The sequence below is a fragment of the Capricornis sumatraensis genome, chromosome 4 (genome assembly GCF_032405125.1).
Source record: "Capricornis sumatraensis isolate serow.1 chromosome 4, serow.2, whole genome shotgun sequence".
NCBI lineage: Eukaryota > Metazoa > Chordata > Mammalia > Artiodactyla > Bovidae > Capricornis > Capricornis sumatraensis.
Window position 1 is genome coordinate 162,493,919 of NC_091072.1, and position 22,401 is coordinate 162,516,319.

The window sequence follows — 22,401 nt, forward strand, 5'->3', positions numbered from 1 at the left end:
GGGCTGGAGGGCGGGGTGACCGGGTACACACCCACAACCACGGGGACCTGTGGTTGTGAGTGGGCCGGGCCCCGCGTGGGAGCAGGGCTGAGGGGAGCAGGGCTCTGACGGCAGGGAGGGCAGGCCAGGGGCCTGGGAAGGCCAGTGGTGCAGGCGGGGAGGGGCCAGTGCTGGGCCTGTGAGTCCTGGAGGACCTGGTCCCCAGCCAGCATTCTCCAGGGCGGAGCACAGACCCACACGCCCACAGCCGACCTTAGAGCCATCTGCCTTCTGCAAGCCCAGGCTGGGCTGCCTCTGATGACCCTCCCCTGCCCGACTGAGGGCCCAGAACCGGGAACCCACAGCTGCTCCTGGGGGAAGTGTCCGTCGCCCCACGTGGCAGCTGCAGGGGCATCTCGGGGGCCTCCATCGGCTCCTGCGTTTCCGTCCCACGGCCCCGTTGGCAGCCGGCTCTGCGATCTCACATCCCAAGGACACGCATCCCGCCTCCGGGCGCCGCCCTATCCTCTGCAGGTGGCTGGCCGGCCATGGTGGAGACAGCAGGGGCAGTCCCTGATGGCCCGTGCTGGCTTCTGCAAGCCCAGGTCACACAGCACCCCTGCAGCTTCTCTGTGAGCCTGGGTGAGCCAGCACTCTGGGGGCGGGGGGCTCAGCTCGGGGCGGGACACTGGCTGACCGTGGGGGCTGCCATGGCACTGCCGGGGGGAACTCTGGAAACCCGCTTTGCTGCTGGGCTCGCAGCCCGCCTTCTTCCCTTCGTATCACAGGTCCCCCCTGCACCTGCTTTCCTGCCGATGAAAAGGCCGGGCCCTCAGAGCGCCCAGGTGAGCATCTCAGGAGGGCCTGCCGGGCGAGCGTCTGTAAGCCCAGGCCACTCCTGGAGCTGGCGGCTGTGAGGGGACCCTCTCCTCCCTCTGTCTGCTCCCCTGGGGCCCTTCCTGTTTCTGGAGGCTGCGGGACAGGCTGGAAGGCACGCAGGGGGCTCCTCACACAGAAGGTTCCAGAAGGCGCGCCGGCCACAGGAGGGGCCACCACCTGCCCTTCTCGTCCCAGCCCATCCAGGTTCTGGGCGGCGGGGAGGATGTGGCGGTGGACAGGAGGGGCGGCGACCGGGGGAGCCAGCTGGGACGGGTCAGCGGGCCTCTGGGGGCTTGCATACGATCGGAGGCTTTGCTGGGAAAGCCAAGATGATTCTTCCCTGGTGTGCTGATGGCAGTGGCCAGGGGCTGACCCACAGGGCAGGGTGAGCTTGTTCAAAGGCTCGTCTTTAAGCTGGGAGAAGGCGGGTGTCGTGCTCCAAGCCCAGAGGCTCGTCTCTCCGTCAGCGTGGCCTGTCCCCCGATTACCCTGCCCTTCCTGACGAGTCCCCGATGGAGCAGCGCCAGGCAGGGTCACTGGGGCAGGACAGGGCGGGGGCACTGACCGCCCAACGTAGCCAGGACCATCGGACTCTGCCTCTGCGGCCGGCGGTGGGACCGAGGGTCAGAGGTGAAAGGTCAAGTTGGAGCGGAGTGGCAGGTGTCGCGCCTGCCCGGCTGGCACTTGCTCTGCCATGTCTCTGGGCCGTTACGGGTGGCTGGCAGCCTCTCCTCTGCAGGCTGGGGTCTGACCGCTGGCCCTGGCGTGGCCCCCTCTCCTCTGGGACCCCACACCACCAGGGTCAGGGTCTGGAGTTCCCGGGCCCACTCCTGTAACTGGAGACGTAAGGCCGGCCCCACAGCCAGAGCCCCAGCACGCCCAGACCCTCTCCAAGGGCAGAACTGCCTCGTTACCCGGGTCTTCCCTCCTGTCGGGGATCTGCCCGGGCCCTGGTCTTCCTCGCCACCGCATGCCAAGTGGTGACCCAGCCGGTGGTCAGCTCTGGCCCCGCTGGCCGCCTCGTCTGCCCTGGTTTCGTCCTCATGCAGGCACGAGCTGATGTCCGTGATCGTTCGAGGCTTCGAGTGCCCGTTAAGGCAGCCTGAACCTTTGTCCTGTAATCCATCCTGCCAGACACGCTCCTAGACGGGTGTCGGCGGAGTCTGGTACAGCAGCTGGCGTGGGCTCCGGAGGCGGATGGGCAGGCGCTGCCGGGAGGACCCGGACCAGCCAAGGCACTGCGGAGCCCTCGCCCCTCAGACTGGCCTTGACTGCCCTCTCCACGTGGACCGGCCCCCCCCACCAAACCTCCAGCAGGGTGCACAGCGCTCCCGGCCCTGAGAAGTGACCCCTGACCTGCAGTTTCGCATCACGTGCCTTTGGACCTCTCCGCCCACCCGGTGGCTGGGCTTGGGGTCTGGGTGGTGGCCGCCCTGCTTTGGGGACCATCCTGGGGACATCGAGGGGCTGGTGTCCAGCATCCTGCCTGCTCTGGCTCAGGGACTAAATGACACCTGGCCAAGCTGACTCACTCGGCCAGAACATCGCAGCAGAGGCTACGCCCTTGAACGCCCAGAGGACAGTGACTGTCCACAGCCTGCACGATCCCGGGAACCAGGAGGCCTCTGGGGGGGCCCTGGTCCACAGAAATGTTCCCCAACGTCCCTTCCCCGAGCCCCAGGCACCCAGTCAGGGTCCCGTGGACGTGAGCATGATGTCTGTGAGCTCTTGGCGCAGACAGGGAAGAGAACGGCATGCACCACCCAGTGGGGTCATCGAGGGCTGGGCACGGCTCTCACCCATCCAGCCCAGCACCGTGGCCGGCAGGGGCAAGGCTGGGCTCCTAGCCCCTGGGGCCCCGAGGGTGGTGGGCGTTCCCAGCCCCCGATCTTGGGGGCACGTTCAGCTGCCTGGATCACTTGGCCACAGGGCCGTGAGCCCCGCAGGGTGGGCTCCTCCCAAGCAGGGCTCCCTCCCTGGGCTCAGCCTCCATGCCTGGTGGCTGTGGCTCATCCACTGTCTCTGTCCCTGCACAGACCCTCACCCTGCAGCTCACGGAGCATCTGCACCCCAGGCTGCGCAAAGCTGCCTCCCTTGTCAGTGGCCACGATGGGGCTGAGAAGTGACCTGGTCTTTCCTGAGGTGCCTCTCCCTCCCCCATCCCAAGCGGATTGTCCCAGGGGACCCCTAGCTGCAGGCAGAGGTGACAGTGTCCAGGGTAGGGTGGCCAGCTCTTTTCCTGGAGTAAGGTCCCGAGTGTCAGGGGAAAAATCCAGCCTGCAGAACTGCGGGTTAGCACAACACCCCCACGCGCACCCTGACTGCGGCCGCCATCCAGGGGCCCAGGGAGGCGTTGCGGGAGGACAGCCTGTCCCTAGGGGATGAGCGTCCTTTCCTTGCGTTTCCCTCTGGCGTCTGGTCTTTGTTAAAGACTGTGCTGCTGCCTGGTTCCCAGCAAAGCCTCTTGTTTCTTTCCGTCTCCACAGAAGCAGCCTGTCACCCCTTGTACCCTTGGGCACACGCATGTGTACACACAGGCACTCTCATCCTTGAGCCTCAGAGGGCCTCAGGTCCATGCTGGGTTGGGGGTGGGGGGTGCAGGAACAGTGGCCGGGGGTCTCGGAGCCGCCTCTTGCAAGTCCCCCCGAGCACCTCCGGTCTCTCGGAGCCTCTGTGCTGGGCCCGTGTGCTGGTCCTGGCCCACCATGTCCCTGCCCCTTGCCCTTCACGTGGGCTGCTTGCTTCCAGGAGTCCTGGCCTCTCAGTGCATGCTGCCTGCCAGCGTCATCGGGGGGTAGTGGAGCCAGGGGCGAGGCAGCAGGCTTTGAGCGTTTTTTCATGAGGTTCTCCAGGGGTCTGTCAGGGACGAGATCTGAACCCAGCCCAGCAGGGCAGATGGGCTCAGTGTAGGGTGAGGCTCACACGAAAGCTGGGGTGAAGGCTAGCGGACGGAATCCAAGTCTGCAGATAGCCAACCCCCAACGTGAAATCCAGTGGTGAAAAAAAAGGGCTGGAGACCCCAGGGCAGCTGGCAGGGCAGCAGAGAGAGCTGGTACAGACAGCCGAAGGGTGTGTGCCCTCTGGGTGCACTGGGAATAAGTCAATAAACCAGCCCTGTGGTCTCCCGAAGGCACACGAAGTGTGTGCTCACGGATCCCAGGCCAGCCCGTTCCCCTCGGGCTTTTCTACACTCAGGAGAGTTCCCTTTGTTTTATAGGTTGATGGCGTCTCTGAAAATACATTCAGGTGGCCCTGATCCCTGTGAAGATGGTTGCATTTGGGAATAGGGTCTTTGCATCTGTGGTCAAGCTAAGATGAGGTTGTTAGTGAAGTGAAGTCGCTCAGTCGTGTCCGATTCTTTGCGATCCCATGGATTGTAGCCTACCAGGCTCCTCCATCCATGGGATTTCCCAGGCAACAGTACTGGAGTGAGTTGCCATTTCCTTCTCCAGGGGATCTTCCCGACCCAGAGATTGAACCCAGGTCTCCCGCATCGCAGGCAGACGCTTTACCATCAGAGCCACGAGGGAAGTCCTGACCTTGTTAAGTGAACCCTCACCAAGTGCCCAGTGACCTCATGAGTAGAGCAGGATGTAGGGAGGCCTTATGACATTGGGGCAGACGTGGGGCCTATGTGGCTGCGAGGCAAGGACGGCCCCGGGCCCCGGGGAGCAGCACGGTCCCCACCTCGCCAGGGCCGTCCTGCCGATGCCACGGTTTCAGACGTGCAGCCCCAGGATGCCAGCGAAAGCTCCGGGGGGTTGGCCCCCAGCCTGTGACGGCTCTTTACGGCCCCGGACACAGACCGCTGCCCACGGCCCTGCTCTCAGCCTCCTTTCTGCGTGGGTGCCTGTGCAGAGGAGTTGGGGTGGGGCGGCTGGTGGCCTTGGCCTCCCCTCCCCCAGCCCCATGGGCCGTGGTCCAAGGTCATGGCAGCAGGTGGGGGTGATGGTCAGGCTGACGGCCGCCCGGGGCTGGGCGCACGGATGTGGAAACCCTCTCCAGCCCCTGCCGGTGGTCTTCCCCAGCCACCCCCTTGCGGTGAGGGTCCAAGACCCGGAGGTGTGAGGTGCCCAGGGCAGGGGTTTCCCACGCTGGGCTGCCGAGGCCAGACCCTGGTCAGGTCACGGCTTGGGTGGCAGGTGTGTGGCTGGTCGGGTGGTTGCTCCGTTAGTTAGCGACCAGGGCTTGGGACCCCAGGAGATGCGGGGCTCTGCCAGCTGCTGGTGTCGGCCAGAGGTGGCTGGGGCCCGGGTGGGCCGCAGTGAGGGCTGGGGACAGCAGAGCAGCCCTGAGGAGCTTAAATAACAGCTGGACAGAGCCCGCCCCACAGCCGACTGCACAGGGTGGTGCAGGCCGGCCGGCAAACCTGCGTCCTCGCGTGAGCCCCTGTGACCACGCCCTGCAGGCTGTGCCCCGCCTGTCACCAGACTCGGCCTCCTCATCCTCCCAGGACGCATCCCTGCTGCCTCCGTGGGTCTGCCGACTGATGTCCACATCTGTCTGTGTGGTTTCACCCCAGTCCTGGTGTTGTCTATAATTTTGTAGGTAACTAGCTCAAGCAGGTTCAACTTGCTGCTGCAGCCTCAGCCTCAGGAGGCTGTGCAGTGTCGGCCTGAGAAGGGGCTCTGCTCAGGAAGCGGGGGGGTCCCAACAGTCGGGGAGGAGGTGCCCAGGGCCCCACGCCCCTCCTCCTGTGCCTGTGTGGCCCCGTGAGCTGCCCACCATGGGCCCCGGGTGGCTGGCTTGCGGTCACTGCACACAGCCCCCTTCAAGCCCAGGGCCGGGCAATGCAGACGGCCCTGGGCCTCCTGAGTGTGAGGTCACACCCAGGTGCAGCTTCCCCCAGCCAGGGCAGCTCTGGGCTGACGGAGCTGGTGGCTGCTCTGGGCACTCTGTCCTGCCAGCTCGTGTGATGCTGCCCGGGACCTGGCCCCAGGCTGGGCTGGGGACCTGGAGGTGACCTCAGGGACAAAAAGGCAGGATGGGTCAGTGCAGTGGGCTGCTTGGAGGAAGGGACCAGAGGTGACGCAGTGCATCAGAAGGGCCCCTGGGGCTGGAGGCCACCAGCTGGTCCCCTGCAGAGTGGACTCTGCCACCCCCCGCCCCTGCAGGTGGGGCCCCTCTCCTGGGTGTCACCTCCTTGTGGTTCCCTTGTGAGCCGCGGCGTGCACCCCGACCCATCTCCCTACCGAGCTCGTGGGGCAGACTGGGATCTGTAGGGCGCCGTGTCCCCCAGCTGGGAGGGCCCCTCGCCGTGTCCCGCCCGCTTTCTCGCACAGTGGTCCCAGGGCCACGCGGGAAGTGGCATACAGTAGGTGCTTATTGTTTGCTGAGGGAATGAGAGTGAGTGGACGCCCTGGTGGAGGCTATGGCCACGTGTCGGGGCGGGATTGGCCCATGGTGAGGAGGGGTCACCAGGAGTTCTGCGGTGCCTGGAGTGCGGCCTCCGTGGGGTGGTGGAGCAAGCGGCTGGGCCACCCTACCCGGTGTGACTGCTCAGAGCATCGTGATTTACGGGGTCAGGCCCTGCGGCTGGGATACTAGCCACGCCGGCTTCTCAGGGCAATGCCTGCTCTCCCTGGCGGGGGTGTGTGTGGGCACGCGCACGTCTGTGTGGCTCAGGGTCTGTGAGCCTCTCGTCCCTGGCGTGTTCACACCTCAGTCCTATATACATGTGAGCTGTCCTCCGTGTGCACGCGCCAGGCATGTGGAGTGCGTGTGTTTGCACCTGCTGTGTAACTATGTGTGTCTGTGCAGTTCACGAGCACGCGCGTGAATAGGTGTGTGCCCACCAAGGGCAGAGAGGGGACCCTGGGCGGCCTGGCTTGGAGGTTAGCACGTGCGGCCTGCTCTCCCTGATGGAGTGGCAGCCGGCGCAGCCCCCAGAGGTCCTGGGAGAGGGTCTGGGCTGGATCCCCAGCTCCAGGTCAGCCTGGGCCCCCATCACTGAGCTCCTCGCAACCCTGCTCCTGACTCGGGAGCGGGGGTCAGTCCCTTCCCTCCTTCCTTTCTGGCTGGGACCGAGACTGGCCACAGTTAACGTCTTGTCACCGCGTGAACGGCTAAGGCACTGGGGTCCCCTGTGCGCGCGTCGGCGTTCACAGGGCCGGGCTCATGGCATCGCTGGCAGCGGTTCGGACGTCCCTCAGGGAGCGGCCTCCATCCCCCCGCTGCGCTGGCTCCTCTTCATGGGGTGGGCTCGGTGTGGCGGGCGCCGCGTGGGCACCATGTGGGCTGGTCCCCGGGGCGTGTCCGCTCAGCTCGCCTGTGCGTCTCTTGCAGGTCAGCTGGCCGCCGGTACCTGTGAGATTGTGACGCTGGACCGCGACAGCAGCCAGCCGCGGAGGACGATCGCCCGGCAGACGGCCCGCTGTGCCTGCAGAAAGGGGCAGATCGCGGGCACCACCCGAGCCCGGCCCGCCTGCGTGGACGGTAAGAGCCCAGGGCCCCCCAGCGCCTGCCCCAAGGCTGTCCAGGATGTTCCGCCTGGGCCCCCTGCTCACTGAACAGGACCCCCAGCAGGCACCTTGGGCTGCCTATGGGCGTGGAGGCTGGGGCACCGTGATCCCCACGTGGCCTGAGGGCGTTCCTTGGCTGGTCAGGCTGGCTGTGGGCGGAGCGGTCTGAGGTGCTGCCATGGGGTGGGGGGCCCAGATGCTTGTGAGGCTGCTGCCGCCCTCGGGCCTGGCGGGCAGCAGGTTCCCAGGATCCTGGGATAGCCGACGCGCTCTGGAGGTGGGCTGGCAGTTCTCCAGAGGCTGAGCCGTCGGGGGGACGAGACGCGTCCTATTAACATCCTTGCCTTGGGGACCATCCTCGGACTCCACAGAGAGAGGAGCCCCTCAGCTTCCATCAGGCACCAACATGGGTGCACCCCCTGGTGCAGGGGATGCCGTGGGCGCTGTGTGGGGCGTGGGGCGCTGACCCAGGGGGCCCAGCAAGAGGCCTGGGCATTCCGAGGCCGATGCGGTGGCCTAGCAGGGGTCTGGTGACGATACCAGCCGGAGGCGGGGCGGTGGGCGAGCTGGGAGGGCAGAGGCCGCAGTGGCCGTGGGAGCCAGGTGCCCCGCCGGCCCCGTGCCTCTGGCAGGGCAGACCCCCTCTTCTGGTGGGCTGGGGGCTCCTGGGGCCTGCTGTGTTGGTCTAGGTTCTTCAGGATGGGTGGCTCCGCGCAGGGTGTGGGGGCCTTGGTTCTGCAGGGAACTGGGGGAGACGCAGTCACGGCAGTCCGTGAGGCCGGCTCCAAGGTATCAGCTGGTCCATCCCGCGGGGCAGTGGGGTCACCGGAGCTGGACTTAGACCTGGGCTGTTCCGACTGAGCCCTGGCTCCCCTGGGCCTCTGAGTGGGCTCTGGGGTCCCGGCCCCCTGGTTTAGTCTGCTGCCTCCGCCCGGAGTGGTGCCCCCCCACCCCCTGCTCTGACCCGGGGTGCGGGGAGGCCCCCTGGTTCAGTCTCCTGCCTCTGCCCGGAGCCCTCCTTTGCTCTGACCCAGGGCATAAGGAGGCCCACTGTGCCTACAGGGGATGGTGGTGAAGGTGACGGAGAGGTGACAGGCATGCAGACACAGGCGAGCTCTGGGCACCGAGGCCAGGAGCTCACCAGCAGTGGGGGCAGGCCTGCATTGGGAAGGGGGATGTGTCATCCCAGTGAGGGGGTGCTCTCTAAGGAGCAGGCGGGTCCCAGGGCAGCCCCCACAGTGAGAAAAGCCCCCAAGGAAGAGATCAGCAGGGCCATGAGCCCCATGCCAGGGACGGGCTGACTCAGGAGCCCAGCAGGTCAGCAGCAGCCTCTCCAAGGACTGTCAGGGACCTGGCCGGGCGGCGACTCTGCTCAGGGCCTGGAGCCTGGAGCTGTGGCCCCACCAGGCCTCCAGCAGGACAGGGAAGCCCTGGGTGAGGGCTCACCGGTCCAGGCCCCGGTGCCTTTGGCTGCATGGTCCTCACCCGCAGAGCCTGGGGTGTCCAGAAGCTCCCTGGGGGCACACGGGGCTCTGGGACCACCCCCCAGCCCCAGCACCCACCCTGCTTCCCTCAGGCCTGTGGCCACGGCCGCTAGTCCAGAAGGGCCCCCTGGGCGTGTCTGGGGCACCTGGAGGGTCAGGACCTGCCGTCCGGGGCTGGAGCGAGTGGCAGGGTGCTGCCGGGGCTGCTGGCGCCCTCCAAGGGTCTGGAGCTGGTTTGGTCTCTAAGAAGCCGGGTATGTCTTTGTTGAGCGTCTACCCATCAGCGTCCCATGGACAGGCTGTGACTGAGCAGCCGGGTGTTCGTGCGTGGTGCTTGCATCCTTGCCTTTGTTTCTCCGAAACAATCACCAGGGCTCCTCCAGGAGGACAGGCCTGGCTTCTGCAAGGCTGCTGTGCCAACCCTGGACCTGGTCAGCCCCTCGGGTCCCGGGTGGATCGTAGTGACCCCCGCGAGCTGGGCTGAGTCCCCGCATCCTGTGTGTCTGCAGCTCCTGTAACTCCAGGCGGCCAGAGCGCCTTCTAGTGCCTTCTGGCTGGCGTTGATGAATTCTTCCCGGCCGGGAGGCAGGGACGAGCAGGCACAGGCCTGGCAGGAGCTCACGGCCCCGCTTCCTTCCCCTCTGCTCGTTAGCTCTGTGCGCCTACTGGGGAGTCGGGTCAGAACTGATTACTAATTGAATCCGGGTCTGCTCATCCGAAACCGCGTCCTCACCCGTCTCCGGCGAGCTCCCCGCGCCTCAGGAGCCGGGTCCCAGAGCCCCAAATTAAACCCAGCCGTTTGCAGGGGAGGCCACGCAAACCAGTTAGCTGGCATTTTTTCGCGCAGTGGGCATCTCCAGGCTGCCGTCTAATTTAATTTTTGCTTTTCTGTTTGCCTACTCTGTGTGCATAATAAGTTTCCTCACCTATGGATTGCGTCAGTGAAGAGGAAAGGCTCTGCGTGTGTGTGTGTTGTGGGGGGTGGGATTGGAGTTTGGTGTGAGTGGGCTTAAACTGCGAGGGACGGCTTGTGCTGACCCCACCCCCCATGTTCAGTAAACACGGGGCCTTAAAGTACCAGAGCCCAGCTGCCTCTGTTCACTTATTTATTAGCAGCATTCATTCACACACTCATTCAATCAGAGAAGGTGTTTGCTCCTGGAGGGAGGCGAGCTGGAAGGGAAATTGTCTCTTAGGGTGTCCAGGACCTAGTACCTGTGGTGCTGAGGGGCTGGGGTCCAGGCTGTGGAACCCCAGAGTACAGCCATCTCTTCCTGTGTATGGCCTTGGCAAAGCCGCGTCTCCGAGGGACCATTTGAGAGGGTACTGAAGGGTGGATAGGAGCTCACCACGAGAGCATCTCTGTGAAAGGAGCCGGGGCGGTGGGGGGGCAGGGGCTGGTGGTCAGACGGGAGCTCCTGGCCGTGTGTCAGAGCCTGAAGTGTTTCCCGACATGTTTCCCGACAAACTGAAACCACCGCCCCCTCCCCGCCACCCTGAATGCAGATGACCCAGGGCACCTGGCTGGGCTCGCTCCCACTCATGGGACCTTCAGGGAAAGAGGTTCTCACGCAAACAAACCCACCGTCCCCGCCCGGATACAGAGCGGCAACCCCCCTCTGGTGGGCTCCGCGTCCTGCTGCACTGCTGGCCCCGGAGGCTCCGGGGGCCCCGCCCCGGCAGGTTCCCCGGTGGTCCCGATGCCCTGCAGCACCCCTGAGAGCACCGAGGCCGGGTCCCCAAGCCGCACCCCGCCCAGCACACAGCAGGCTGTCCGTCCTCGAGCAGCCCGCCTCCCTGAACTGGCCTCTTTCCTCATAAAGAGAGGTCCTGCCCCACTGGCTGAATTCTCCTGAAACTCTTCTGAAGGGAATAAAGCAGAGGAAGCACCGTGGTGCCCGGGCCGGGCCCGCAGTCGGGAGAGCGGAGGTGCTTTCAGAAGCAGCGCTGCCTCAGCCGTCAGGGGTGTGAGGCTAAGAGTCTCAGGTCAGGCCCAGCGGGGACCCCAGAGCCTTGTGGGTGGCAGTGGGCAGGCCTCTTGTGAGGGCCACTGTGGCCCTGGGCAGGAGGTCGTAGCTGGGGCTGGCGCGGCCTGGGCAGGGTCCCCGGCCAAGCTCTCCAAAGGCCCTGCAGGGCCCCTAGGCCAATGCCGCTGCCCACTGCCCCTGCCAGGAGCCCACCTGTCCGCCAGGCACCACGCCCTGTGCTCCCGAGCAGGGGATGGACGCCTCCGGGTCACGTGCCTCAACGTTAGGGCCAGGCCACGTCGTGCGCCTTTCCTTCCCAGGGGGCCTGGGAGGCGGGGTCCAGGGCGTGGGCTGGAGAGCCGTGGCCCTGGGCCTCGTGCGCGCTCACCTGCTGTGCCTGCCTGTGCCGCCACGAGTCGGGGTAGAGCATCGCAGCTCCTCAGAGTGGGAGGACGGGTGGGGCTCCGAGGCCCGTGCTCGGTGGCTGCACCAGCCTCAGCAACCACCTGTGCCCATTGGCACCCTTCCCAGCAGCTTAAAGGCATGAGGGTCCCGGACGTGGCCTTGAGGGGCTCTGCACAGACGTGGAGTCGGGAGGAGAGCTTGGGAGGGGCCTGGGCACAGACGGCTGCTGTGGTTCGGGATCAAGTGAAGACCCAGAAGAGGCTCCAGGATGGAGCCCCAGGAGGCTCCTCATGGGCACATGCAAGGAGTCAAGGGCCCAGAAATGAGCCCTCCCGGCACTCCAGCTGATTTTCGACACGGGCGCCAAGACCGCTCAATGGGGAAAGAGAAGTCTTTTCAACCGGCGGCACCGGGACATCTGGATTTCCACGTGCAGAAGAATGAAGTCAGCTGCCCGCCCCACGCCACGTGTGCCAACAACCTCAAGGTGGATCACAGTCCTCAGCGTCCAAGGGCTAAGACGGCAGAACTTGTAGCGGGACGCTGAGCGGACTCTTTGTGACTTTGGGTTTTGCCAAAGATCCTCATGTACGACAGCAGCAGGACAAGCAGCAAGAGAAAGAGCGATTAGATGAGGCGTCGTCCAGAGGGAAAGTGCTGGGGCTTCAGAGGATCCCACTGAGAAAGTGAAAAGACAGCCCACAGAACGGGAGGAAACGTTTGCAAATTGTGGACCTCATAAGGGACTTTTATCCAGAACATGTAAAGAACTCCTACCACTCAAAAATGAGAAGACAGTTAACACAATTTTTTGAAAATTGTCAAAGGATCTGAGTAGACACTTCTTCAGAGAAGATGGACGTGAATAGCTAATAAGCCCCTGAAAAGACGCCAGCCACCGTGAGTCAGCAGGAAGCTGCACGTCAAATGCACAGTGAGACACCCCGCACACCCCACAGCGTGGCTGCAGTCGGGCCTCAGGTGATCGCAAGTGTTGCCAAGGATGTGGGTAATCAGCCTCATACGCCAGTGCCGGGAGGTGACGGGAAGCAGCTGCTTTGGAAGAATGGGCTTGATTAAACAAGAGCTGTCCTGTGAGCTGACAGCCCAACTCTCAGGGGAATCCCAGTTCTTTCTCCGGGAGGAATGAAAACACATCCACTGTGTCAGCTGCAGCAGGTACACACCTTGACGGCTGTGAGCTGAGTTTTATTTGGGGCAAAATGAGGACCGCAGCCTGGGAGACAGCCCCTCAGCTAGCTTCCAGAAGCCGTTTGCTCCAAAGAGGTAGAGGGGAAGGCCAGGATTTGTGTGATTTTGGTGAAAGCAGAGTACATGCGACCAAGCACATGTTTTACAGAAGGTTTCTGCTGGTCATGAAGAGCAAGCATCACCAGGAAGGATTATAGTGCTTTTCTGAAAGAAAGTGGAAGAGAAGTCGCCCAGTCGTTTCCGACTCTTTGCAACCCCATGGACTAGTAGCCTACCAGGCTCCTGCCTCCATGGGATTCTCCAGGCAAGAGTACTGAAGTGGGTTGCCATTTCCTTCTCCAGGGGATCTTCCTAACCCAGGGATCGAACCCAGGTCTCCTGCATTGTAGGCAGACGCTTTACCCTCTGCGCCACCAGGGAAGCCCAAGGATATGCAAGACTTGGGCTCATAAAACCTCCTGAAAATGCCTGACTATCTGAAGACCGGTTCTGCCAGTTTTTTCCCAGGACACGGAGCACCCCCTTCCTGATCTCCACCCTGAGCTCATTCTGGGGGTTGTTGAAAGTCAGCAGCTGCAGCAGCTCATGATTTAATCCTTGTAGAGGTCAATGACAAATGCCAATTTGCAGCCGGCGACTCAGAAGCTTGTCCACACTCATTCACAGTAGCCTTCACCATAACGGTCAAAAAGCGGAAACAGCCTGTTAGTGGAAAAACGGGTCAACTGAGCACAGTGTGTCCATAAACGAATGTTACTGAGCCATAGAAAAGAGTCAGGTGTGACACAGGCTCGGTGTGGACCAACCTGGAAAGCCCTGCTCAGTGAGGAAGCCAGACCCCAAGGGCACGTGGGGTGTGATTCCACGCACGCGGAGTTTCCAGAACAGGCAGATTCGGAGTCAAGGGGCTGGTCCTTGGCTGCGGGGGGGCTGGGGAGTGACGGGTGAGGGGATGGGGCTTCTTTTGGGGGGGTTGGGGGGTGAAAGTGAAAGTGTTAGTCGCTCAGTCGTGTCCGACTCTTTGCTACCCTGTGGAGTCCATGACGTCCTCTGTCCTGTGGGATTCTCCAGGCAAGAATACTGCAGTGGGTTGCCATTCCCTTCTGCAGGGGATCTTCGACCCAGGGATCGAACGCGGATTACAGCCAGACTCTTTCCTGTCTGAACCACTAAGGTTAAGACTGGCATGAGGGACACACGGCTCTGTGCGCTTTTGAGTCGTGAACTGTGAGCTGTGTGACTCCACCCGCCACACGTGAACAGAGCAGATGAACAGGGTGAGCTGGGAGGGGGTGCCTGGCAGACTTGTACCACAGGGCGGCACTGGCACCACCAACCCCCAAGAGGTGAGGGTCAGGGGTGCGGACGAGGGCTGCACTGCAGCCCAGCTCGTTGGAGCTCAGGTCAGAGAAGGTCTGGGGGGGATGCGAGTGTAGACCACCGTTCCTCAGACTGAAGGCAGGGCCCAGCGTCTGTCTTGCAGGATGTGGTACAAAGCACGGAGCTGGGAAACAGACTTGCAGAGAGCGTGCAAGCGCAGAAGTGCTCTGTGTTAGGTCCAGCGGAGCCTGGGCCGCGCACCTCCCCCTGCCCCCCGGTCACTCCGGCCCACTGTGCGAAGAGCAGTGTGGTCAGCAGCCCCGATCGCGGCCCGAGAAGGGGCAGGAGGCCAGGATGGGGCTGAGCCGCTGAGAAGCAAAAGGGAAGCACATGTGAGGTCACTCAGATGCTGGTGAAGAAGAGGGGGAGCTGAGAAGGACAGAGAAGCTGGGAGTGGCTGGAAATCCCCAGGAGAGGGCTGGGAGTGGGGCCAGGGCCGCCTCAGGGAGGACCCAGAGGCCCAGCAGGAGGCCCCTACTCGAGAGGCCGGACGGACCCTGGGTTCTCCATCAGGCTGGAGCCTTGGCGTTTCAGCACCCAGCCCTCTGGATCACCTCGCTTCTCCCCGGCGTCAGTGCAGGGGCGCTCAGGTGGGGCCCAGAGGCAGAGGCGTGAGATGAAAGGAGGGGGCAGTATGGGGCAGCACAAACCTGAGGGAGGCTGAACCGGGCAGATGTGGCAGGGAAAATCCAGGAAGGCTTCCTGGAGGAGCTGGGCCTGTGATCCAGGGAGGCGGCCACACTCCATGGCCCTGGAGGCCCTGTAACAGGAGGCGTCCATGAGTGGCCACCCCACATCCATGTCCATCCCTGTGCAGACCCAGGACCTGCTCTCTCTGAAGGGGACGTGCAGAGTGGACAGCAGCCCCCAGTTTTGGGGGGAAAGCTGTCATGTCTTATAATACTGAGATAAGTGAGTTCTGGTGTGCGTTTCAAGCCCTGCCTGTGCGTCCTGGGCCGCTGTGTGGCCTCCAGCTGGCTCAGCTGTCTGAGCTGTGGGCAGATGGACAGCAGAGGTGATCGGAGGCCCAGCACCGCGCTTCCTTACCTGGGTCACTTGCCGTCTGGCGCCTGCAAGCCCCACCCCGCGCTGCGCCCAGCAGGCTGCAGCGACCCTCGAGGGCTGTGTGCTACATATTCAAAAGTGTTGTCAGCTGACTGCCCTGCACAGCCATTATCACAAAGTTAGTTACTTAAATTTACCTGTACATAAATGATACTAAAAAGAGAGATACCAAAGAAAGATACTTACCTTAAGACTCTAAAAAAGAGCAATCTAAACCCAAATCAAGTAGAAGGAAGAAAATAATAAAAATTAGAACGGAAACAAATGAAACAGGATAGAAACAAACCAGTGCACACTCAGTTCAGTTCACTTCAGTTCAGTTCAGTCGCTCAGTCGTGTCCGACTCTTTGCGACCCCATGAATCGCAGCACGCCAGGCCTCCCTGTCCATCACCATCTCTCGGAGATCACTCAGACTCACGTCCATCGAGTCCGTGATGACATCCAGCCATCTCATCCTCGATCGTCCCCTTCTCCTCCTGCCCCCAATCCCTCCCAGCATCAGAGTCTTTTCCAATGAGTCAACTCTTCTCATGAGGTGGCCAAAGTACTGGAGTTTCAGCTTTAGCATCATTCCTTCCAAAGAAATCCCAAGGCTGATCTCCTTCAGAATGGACTGGTTGGATCTCCTTGCAGTCCAAGGGACTCTCAAGAGTCTTCTCCAACACCACAGTTCAAAAGCATCAATTCTTCGGCGCTCAGCTTTCTTCACAGTCCAAATCTCACATCCATACATGACCACAGGAAAAACCATAGCCTTATCTAGATGGACCTTAGTCGGCAAAGTAAAGTCTCTGCTTTTGAATATACTGTCTAGGTTGGTCATAACTTTTCTTCCAAGGAGTAAGCGTCTTTTAATTTCATGGCTGCAGCCACCATCTGCAGTGATTTTGGAGCCCCCCAAAATAAAGTCTGACACTGTTTCCACCGTTTTCCCATCTATTTCCCATGAAGTGATGGGACTGGATGCCATGCTCTTCGTTTTCTGAATGTTGAGCTTTAAGCCAACTTTTCCACTCTCCTCTTTCACTTTCATCAAGAGGCTTTTTAGTTCCTGTTCACTTTCTGCCATAAGGGTGGTGTCATCTGCATATTTGAGGTTATTGATATTTTTCCCAGCAATCTTGATTCCAGCTTGTGCTTCCTCCAGCCCAGCGTTTCTCATGATGTACTCTGCATAGAAGTTAAATAAGCAGGGTGACAATATACAGCCTTGACGTACTCCTTTTCCTATTTGGAACCAGTCTGTTGTTCCATGTCCAGTTCTAACTGTTGCTTCCTGACCTGCATACAGATTTCTCAAGAGGCAGGTCAAGTGGTCTGGTATTCCCATCTCTTTCAGAATTTTCCACAGTTTATTGTGATCCACACAGTCAAAGGCTTTGGCATAGTCAATGAAGCAGAAATAGATGTTTTTCTGGAACTCTCTTGCTTTTTCGATGAGCCAACAGATCTTGGCAATTTGATCTCTGGTTCCTCTGCCTTTTCTAAAACCAGCTTGAACATCAGGAAGTTCACAGTTCACGCATTGCTGAAGCCTGGCTTGGAGAATTTCGAGCATTACTTTACTAGCATGTGAGATGAGTACAATTGTGCAGTAGTTTGAGCATTCTTTGGCATTGCCTTTCTTTGGGATGGGAATGAAAACTGACCTTTTCCAGTCCTGTGGCTACTGCTGAGTTTTCCAAATTTGCTGGCATATTGAGTGCAGCACTTTCACAGCATTATCTTTCAGGATTTGAAACAGCTCAAATGGAATTCCGTCACCTCCACTAGCTTTGTTGGTAGTGATGCTTTCTAAGGCCCACTTGACTTCACATTCCAGGGTGTCTGGCTCTAAGTGAGTGATCACACCATTGTGATTATCCGAGTCATGAAGATCTTTTTTGTACAGTTCTTCTGTGTAGTCTTGCCACCTCTTCTTAATATCTTCTGCTTCTCTTAGATCCATACCATTTCTGTCCTTTATTGAGCCCATCTTTGCATGAAATATTCCCTTGGTATCTCTAATTTTCTTGAAGAGATCTCTAGTCTTTCCCATTCTGTTCTTTTCCTCTATTTCTTTGCATTGATTGCTGAGGAAGGCTTTCTTATCTCTTCTTGCTATTCTTTGGAACTCTGCATTCAGATGCTTATATCTTTGCTTCTCTCCTTTGCTTTTCACTTCTCTTCTTTTCATAGCTATTTGTAAGGCCTCCTCAGACAGCCATTTTGCTTTTTTGCATTTCTTTTCCATGGGGATGGTCTTGATCCCTGTCTCCTGTACAATGTCACGAACCTCATTCTATAGTTCATCAGGAACTCTATCTATCAGGTCTAGGCCCTTAAATCTATTTCTCACTTCCCCTGTATAATCATAAGGGATTTGATTTAGGTCATACCTGAATGGTCCGGTGGCTTTCCCTACTGTCTTCAATTTAAGTCTGAGTTTGGCAATAAGGAATTCACGATCTGAGCCACAGTCAGCTCCCGGTCTTGTTTTTGCTGACTGTATAGAGCTTCTCCATCTTTGGCTGCAAAGAATATAACCTATCTGATTTTGGTGTTGACCATCTGGTGATGTCCATGTGTAGATTCTCTTGTGTTGTTGGAAGAGGGTGTTTGCTATGACCATGACCAGTGCGTTCTCTTGGCAAAACTCTATTAGTCTTTGCCCTGCTTCATTCTGCATTCCAAGGCCAAATTTGCCTGTTACTCCAGGTGTTTCTTGACTTCCTACTTTTGCATTCCAGTCCCCTATAATGAAAAGGACATCTTTTGGGGTGTTAGTTCTAAAAGGTCTTGTAGGTCTTCATAGAACCGTTCAACTTCAGCTTCTTCAGCATTACTGGTTGGGGCATAGGCTTGGATTACCGTGATATTAAATGGTTTGCTTGGAAACGAACAGAGATCATTCTGTCGTTTTTGAGATTGCATCCAAGTACTGCATTTCGGCCTCTTCTGTTGACTATGATGGCTACTCCATTTCTTCTGAGGGATTCCTGCCCACAGTAGTAGATATAATGGTCATCTGAGTTAAATTCACCCATTCCAGTCCATTTTAGTTCGCTGATTCCTAGAATGTCGACATTCACCCTTGCCATCTCTTGTTTGGCCACTTCCAATTTGCCTTGATTCATGGATCTAACATTCCAGGTTCTTATGCAATATTGCTGTTTATAGCATCGGATCTTGCTTCTATCACCAGTCACATCCACAACTGGGTATTGTTTTTGCTTTGGCTCCATCCCTTCATTCTTCCTGGAGTTATTTCTCCACTGATCTCCAGTAGCATATTGGGCATCTACCAACCTGGGGAGTTCCTCTTTCAGTATCCTATCATTTTGCCTTTTCACACTGTTCATGGGGCTCTCAAGGCAAGAATACTGAAGTGGTTTGCCATTCCTTTCTCCAGTGGACCACATTCTGTCAGCTGGACATCAAGTAAACCAAAGTTAATTATTTGAAAGATAAACAAAAATATCAAAATTTTATTTTTAACTAGGCTGATCAGAGAGAAAAAAAGGCTTAAATTACAAAATGAGAAACAAATTAACAGCTGGCTGCCGACACATTAGGAAGCTCGGATGCAATAGACACTTTCCTGGAAAGACAGAAACTGACTCAAGAGGAAATGGAAAGTCTGTGTAGACCCATGAGAAGTCAGGATAATGAGGTGGCCATCTAATAACGTCTCAGCAAGGAAAGCCCAGGATCAGATGGTTCCACTGCTAAATTCTACCTGATTCAGAGAAGAATTAATGTCAATTCTTCTCAAACTCTTCCAACAAAAATATAAGAGTCAGCATTTCTTGACTTGCTGCGTGAAGCTGGGTTTACTCTGAAAGCAGAAGTAGGAGGGAAGACATGACAAGAAAACTGCAGAGGGCTTCTCCGGTGGCTCAGCGGTGAAGAATCTGCTTGTCCATACCGGAGACCTGGATTCAGTCCCTGGGTCGGGAAGATCCCCTGGAGCAGGAAATGACGACCCACTCCAATATTCTTTGCTGGGAAATTCCAGACAGGGAAGCCTGGCTGGCTACAGTCCATGGAGTCACAAAGAGCTGGACACAACCGAGCGACTAAATAACAGACCTTATAAACATAAACGCAGAAATCCTCTACAAAAGACTAAGTCCAGGAGCATGGGAAAAGGGTTACACGTCATGAGCAAGTGAGATTTATCTCAAGGGTGCAAGCATGGCTCCACGTGAGAACACCAGCAGCTGTGATATTTGTGGGGTTTTTTGGTGTAACTTTATTTCATGTTCAAAAAATGAAAGTTTCTGATCTTTGGTATTCATAGGATAAAGATCAAAAGTCCCATATCGTGCCAATAGTCACGGAAAAAGCGCTTCACAAAATCCGACATCCTTTCAGTATTTTTATGCTGAAGCAAACTGGAAACGAAAGGGAACTTCTCACGGGACAAAGGGCAGCTGTGAGAAGCCGTCAGGTGGCTTCGCATTCAGCGGGAAGACTGGGTGCGTTTGCCCTCGAATCGGGAGCAAGACTAGGATGTGCGCTCTGTCCGTTGCGTCCAGCTTTGTCCTGCAGGCCTCACAGGCGTGGTTGGACAAGAACCGTAAGTAAAAGTCAGTCTGATTGGAAAGGAAGAAGCAAAGCTGTCCATTCACAGGCCACGTGATGTTTTACAAAGAAAAGCTGAAGGAGTCCACACGCACACATATGCACACTTAAAAGTCATAAAAGAGTTTGGCGTGGCCTCAGGATACAAGGGAATATGTCTGCAATGGTAGTGAGCACTCTGAAAATGATCTCAGGGAAACAGCTCCATTTACGGGAGCTTCAGAAAGAATCAAATACTCAAAAATGAATTCAACGGAAGTGCCAGACTCTTGCGCCGAAAGCTATAAAGCAGAAAGCTAATAACGCCACCTCCCTCATCTTATACATTTTCATCAGTGTTTGAGGATAATCAGCACGTAGAGAAGAAAGATCTTTGCAACATCTTGGAGGAAATTCTCTCCAGGAGCAGGCGACACTGTGTCCGGGGAATGCTGGGAGCCCTCGTGCTCTGATTGCTGGCACGCTTGCCATATTATTCAGGAAACAGCACCGGGGTGGGGCCTGCACCAGGCAACAGACAGATCTGCAGGCCGCCTCCATCCTGCCCTGCTCCTGCGGCTCAGGGTCATCACAGACCCTCGTCCTCACAGAGGGAGACGGGGATAGGAGAGCCTGCTACCCTGAGCTCACCCAGGTCCCCAGGGAGCCCCTCGGCCCTGCCCAGGATGCTGGGGGCAGGCCCACTGCCCTAAGATGGCCGAGTGTCTGTCTCCCCTGGGGCAGGAGGGTGACATGGGTCCTCAGCTCTGGAGCCCCCTGACTCTGGGTGGACTTTAGATCTAGATGGTTTTCAGCACCCCCAAAGCAAAGCTGCAGTTGACATGGAGGTCACAGAGCTTTGTAAGCAGTTTCTCAGGCCAGCACGCCTGGGCCTCCCAAGGGCATCAGGTCCTTGCTGACAGCTTTAAATGAATCACTGGTTTTATTTCCACAAACACCCATGGAGAGAAGCAATGTCCTCCGCCCGCCTCTAGAGACTGAAGACTGGGCCATCTGGGGGATGGAGTTTGCCCTGCATGGTCAGCCGTATCACAGGGGCACCGGGGTTTCAGAGCCACTGGGGAAGTCGCAGTTCCCTCTAGGAAACACTCCAGAAGGGCTGAGCTGGTCCAGACCTGGCTGCAGAATAAGAATGGCCCAGGCTGGCGGCCTCATCGAGGACCCGGGGAGACGGAACCAAGGGTCCTGACCTACCCTGAGACGCCTGGAGGAGGCACAAGACCCCAGGGGAGGGAACCAGGGACTCGGGCTGCAGCGACCAGGGACAGCTCCCTGGAAGAGGTGGCACCTGCGCTCATCACGGGGCCACAGGTGTTGGGAGCAGGTGGGTGTCCGTGGGAAGCACATCCAGGGTGCTCGCCAGCCGCCAGGCTGTGACTGCTGTCGGGAACAAAGTCTCAGGGAGCCATGCCCTGCAGAGCCTGTGGCTGAGGGTCCCCCTTCCTGGTGTGGTGGCTGCAGAGGAGCGAGGCGGTGGCCCCTGCCTTCTGTCCACGCCTTGCCCATGTGCCCGGGTGCCCAGCAGAGGGCCACACCAGTGCTCAGCCTGGTGACCAGGGCTGTCCTCAGCCTCAGTCCATTGCCCAGTCCTGGGCCCCTGCGTGGGGGTACCCCAGCCACCATGAGGCCCTGCCTGGGGTTGACCTTAAGGGGACGCAGAGTGGACGCAGCCCAGTCTGCCATCTTAGTCGCATCCAGGCTGAGTCCGAGGGTGGGTTGTGGGAGCTGGACTCCCGAGAGTCCCAGCCCTCCCAGGGAGGCCAGCCCTTTCTCTGGGAGCCCAGCTTCTGTAGAGCAGTGGACCCAGGTGCCGTTCCAGTTACAGGGCAGGGCCTGGCCAAGAAGTGCAGTTATGGGGGGCCCCCTCTGAGAGGGAAGCGGGCCTGCACCCCAGCAGCCTGTGCAGAGCCTGGGGACTCCCTGGGGACCTGGGCCGGTGTCACAGGGATCTCAGTGTGGAGAGGCGTCCGTGCTGACCGAGGAGGACTTGGGCTTGGCCTGAGCTCTGTCCTCCTCCCCTTGGCGGGTGTGGCCCACCTGCGGGCAGGGGAGCGGGTGGTCTACAGGGCCTGGAGGCAGGCTCAGGGGGCTCCCCTGGCTGGCGGGAAGGAGCGCGAAGTCAGCAGGGAGGCGGCCGCGGGCCCAGTGGCCTGACTCCAGGTGGTGACTGCCACTCAGAGCCCCAGCGCAGAGGGCTTGAGGGTCAGCAACCCCTTCCTGCCCTCTGCGGCTGGGGGGTGCAGGAAGGAGGCCCCTCGTAAGGGAGCCACAGAGGTGAGTAACGTTCTCCCTTTAACTGTCCAGTCGCCAGGCAGGACCAGGCACAGTCGGCCTGTCTGATGGGCGAGAAGGGGCCCGGGGCCCGGGGGTCGGAGGGGCCTCGGGAGGGACGTGGGCCTCAGGGCCAGGCGCCAGGGCGGCGGCTCTCTGCATCAGCCAGGGGGCCCTTCCCTGTGCTTCAGCGGCACTTTGTCGTTACAGTAACCTTGTTGAGTGTCCTCAGCCGACACTCGAGCAGCTGAGCTGACTCAGATTTCATCCGGAACTGGGGAGGACATGACACTCACTTGCTGGGTCCACAGCCTGGGGGACAGGCTGCCGCCCCTGAGAGTCAGAGCCACCGGCCCCCCGGGGGCTTAAGTACCCAACTCCTCACAGGTCCTGAGCCCAGCTGCCCGTTTGACCGTGACCCTCACCTCCACCCTGAGCACCAGGTCCCTCCCGTGTGGTCCTGTGGCAACAGCTGGCCTGGCAGTCAGAGTTCCCCAGGGGCAGCAAACCAGATATGCAGGTGTGTGTGTGCAGAGATGCCTCTCCTTTACCTGTGAGTGCCCCTGGGGAGCCTGAGTAGTGGACGGTGTGTCCCAGGGCCTGGGAGAAGTGAACTGGGCCCTTTCCCCTGCGAGGCCTCCTCTCCAGCACCAGGCGACCTAGGGAATCCGTGTCTGTACAGTTACAGACCCATAAATATGCCCGGGTAACACGTTCAGAAAAGATTCCG

At 59.3% G+C, this 22,401-nt stretch overlaps 1 protein-coding gene across 1 annotated transcript in view; it reads left to right on the forward strand.

Moving 5' to 3' along the window:
* The window catches only part of TAFA5 (TAFA chemokine like family member 5), a 158,302-nt gene that overhangs the window by 101,876 nt on the left and 34,025 nt on the right, over positions 1–22,401 (forward strand). The window contains exon 2 of the mRNA XM_068971565.1: positions 7,144–7,293. Within this exon, the coding sequence (XP_068827666.1) occupies positions 7,144–7,293 (150 nt within the window). The remainder of the gene's footprint in view (positions 1–7,143; positions 7,294–22,401) is intronic.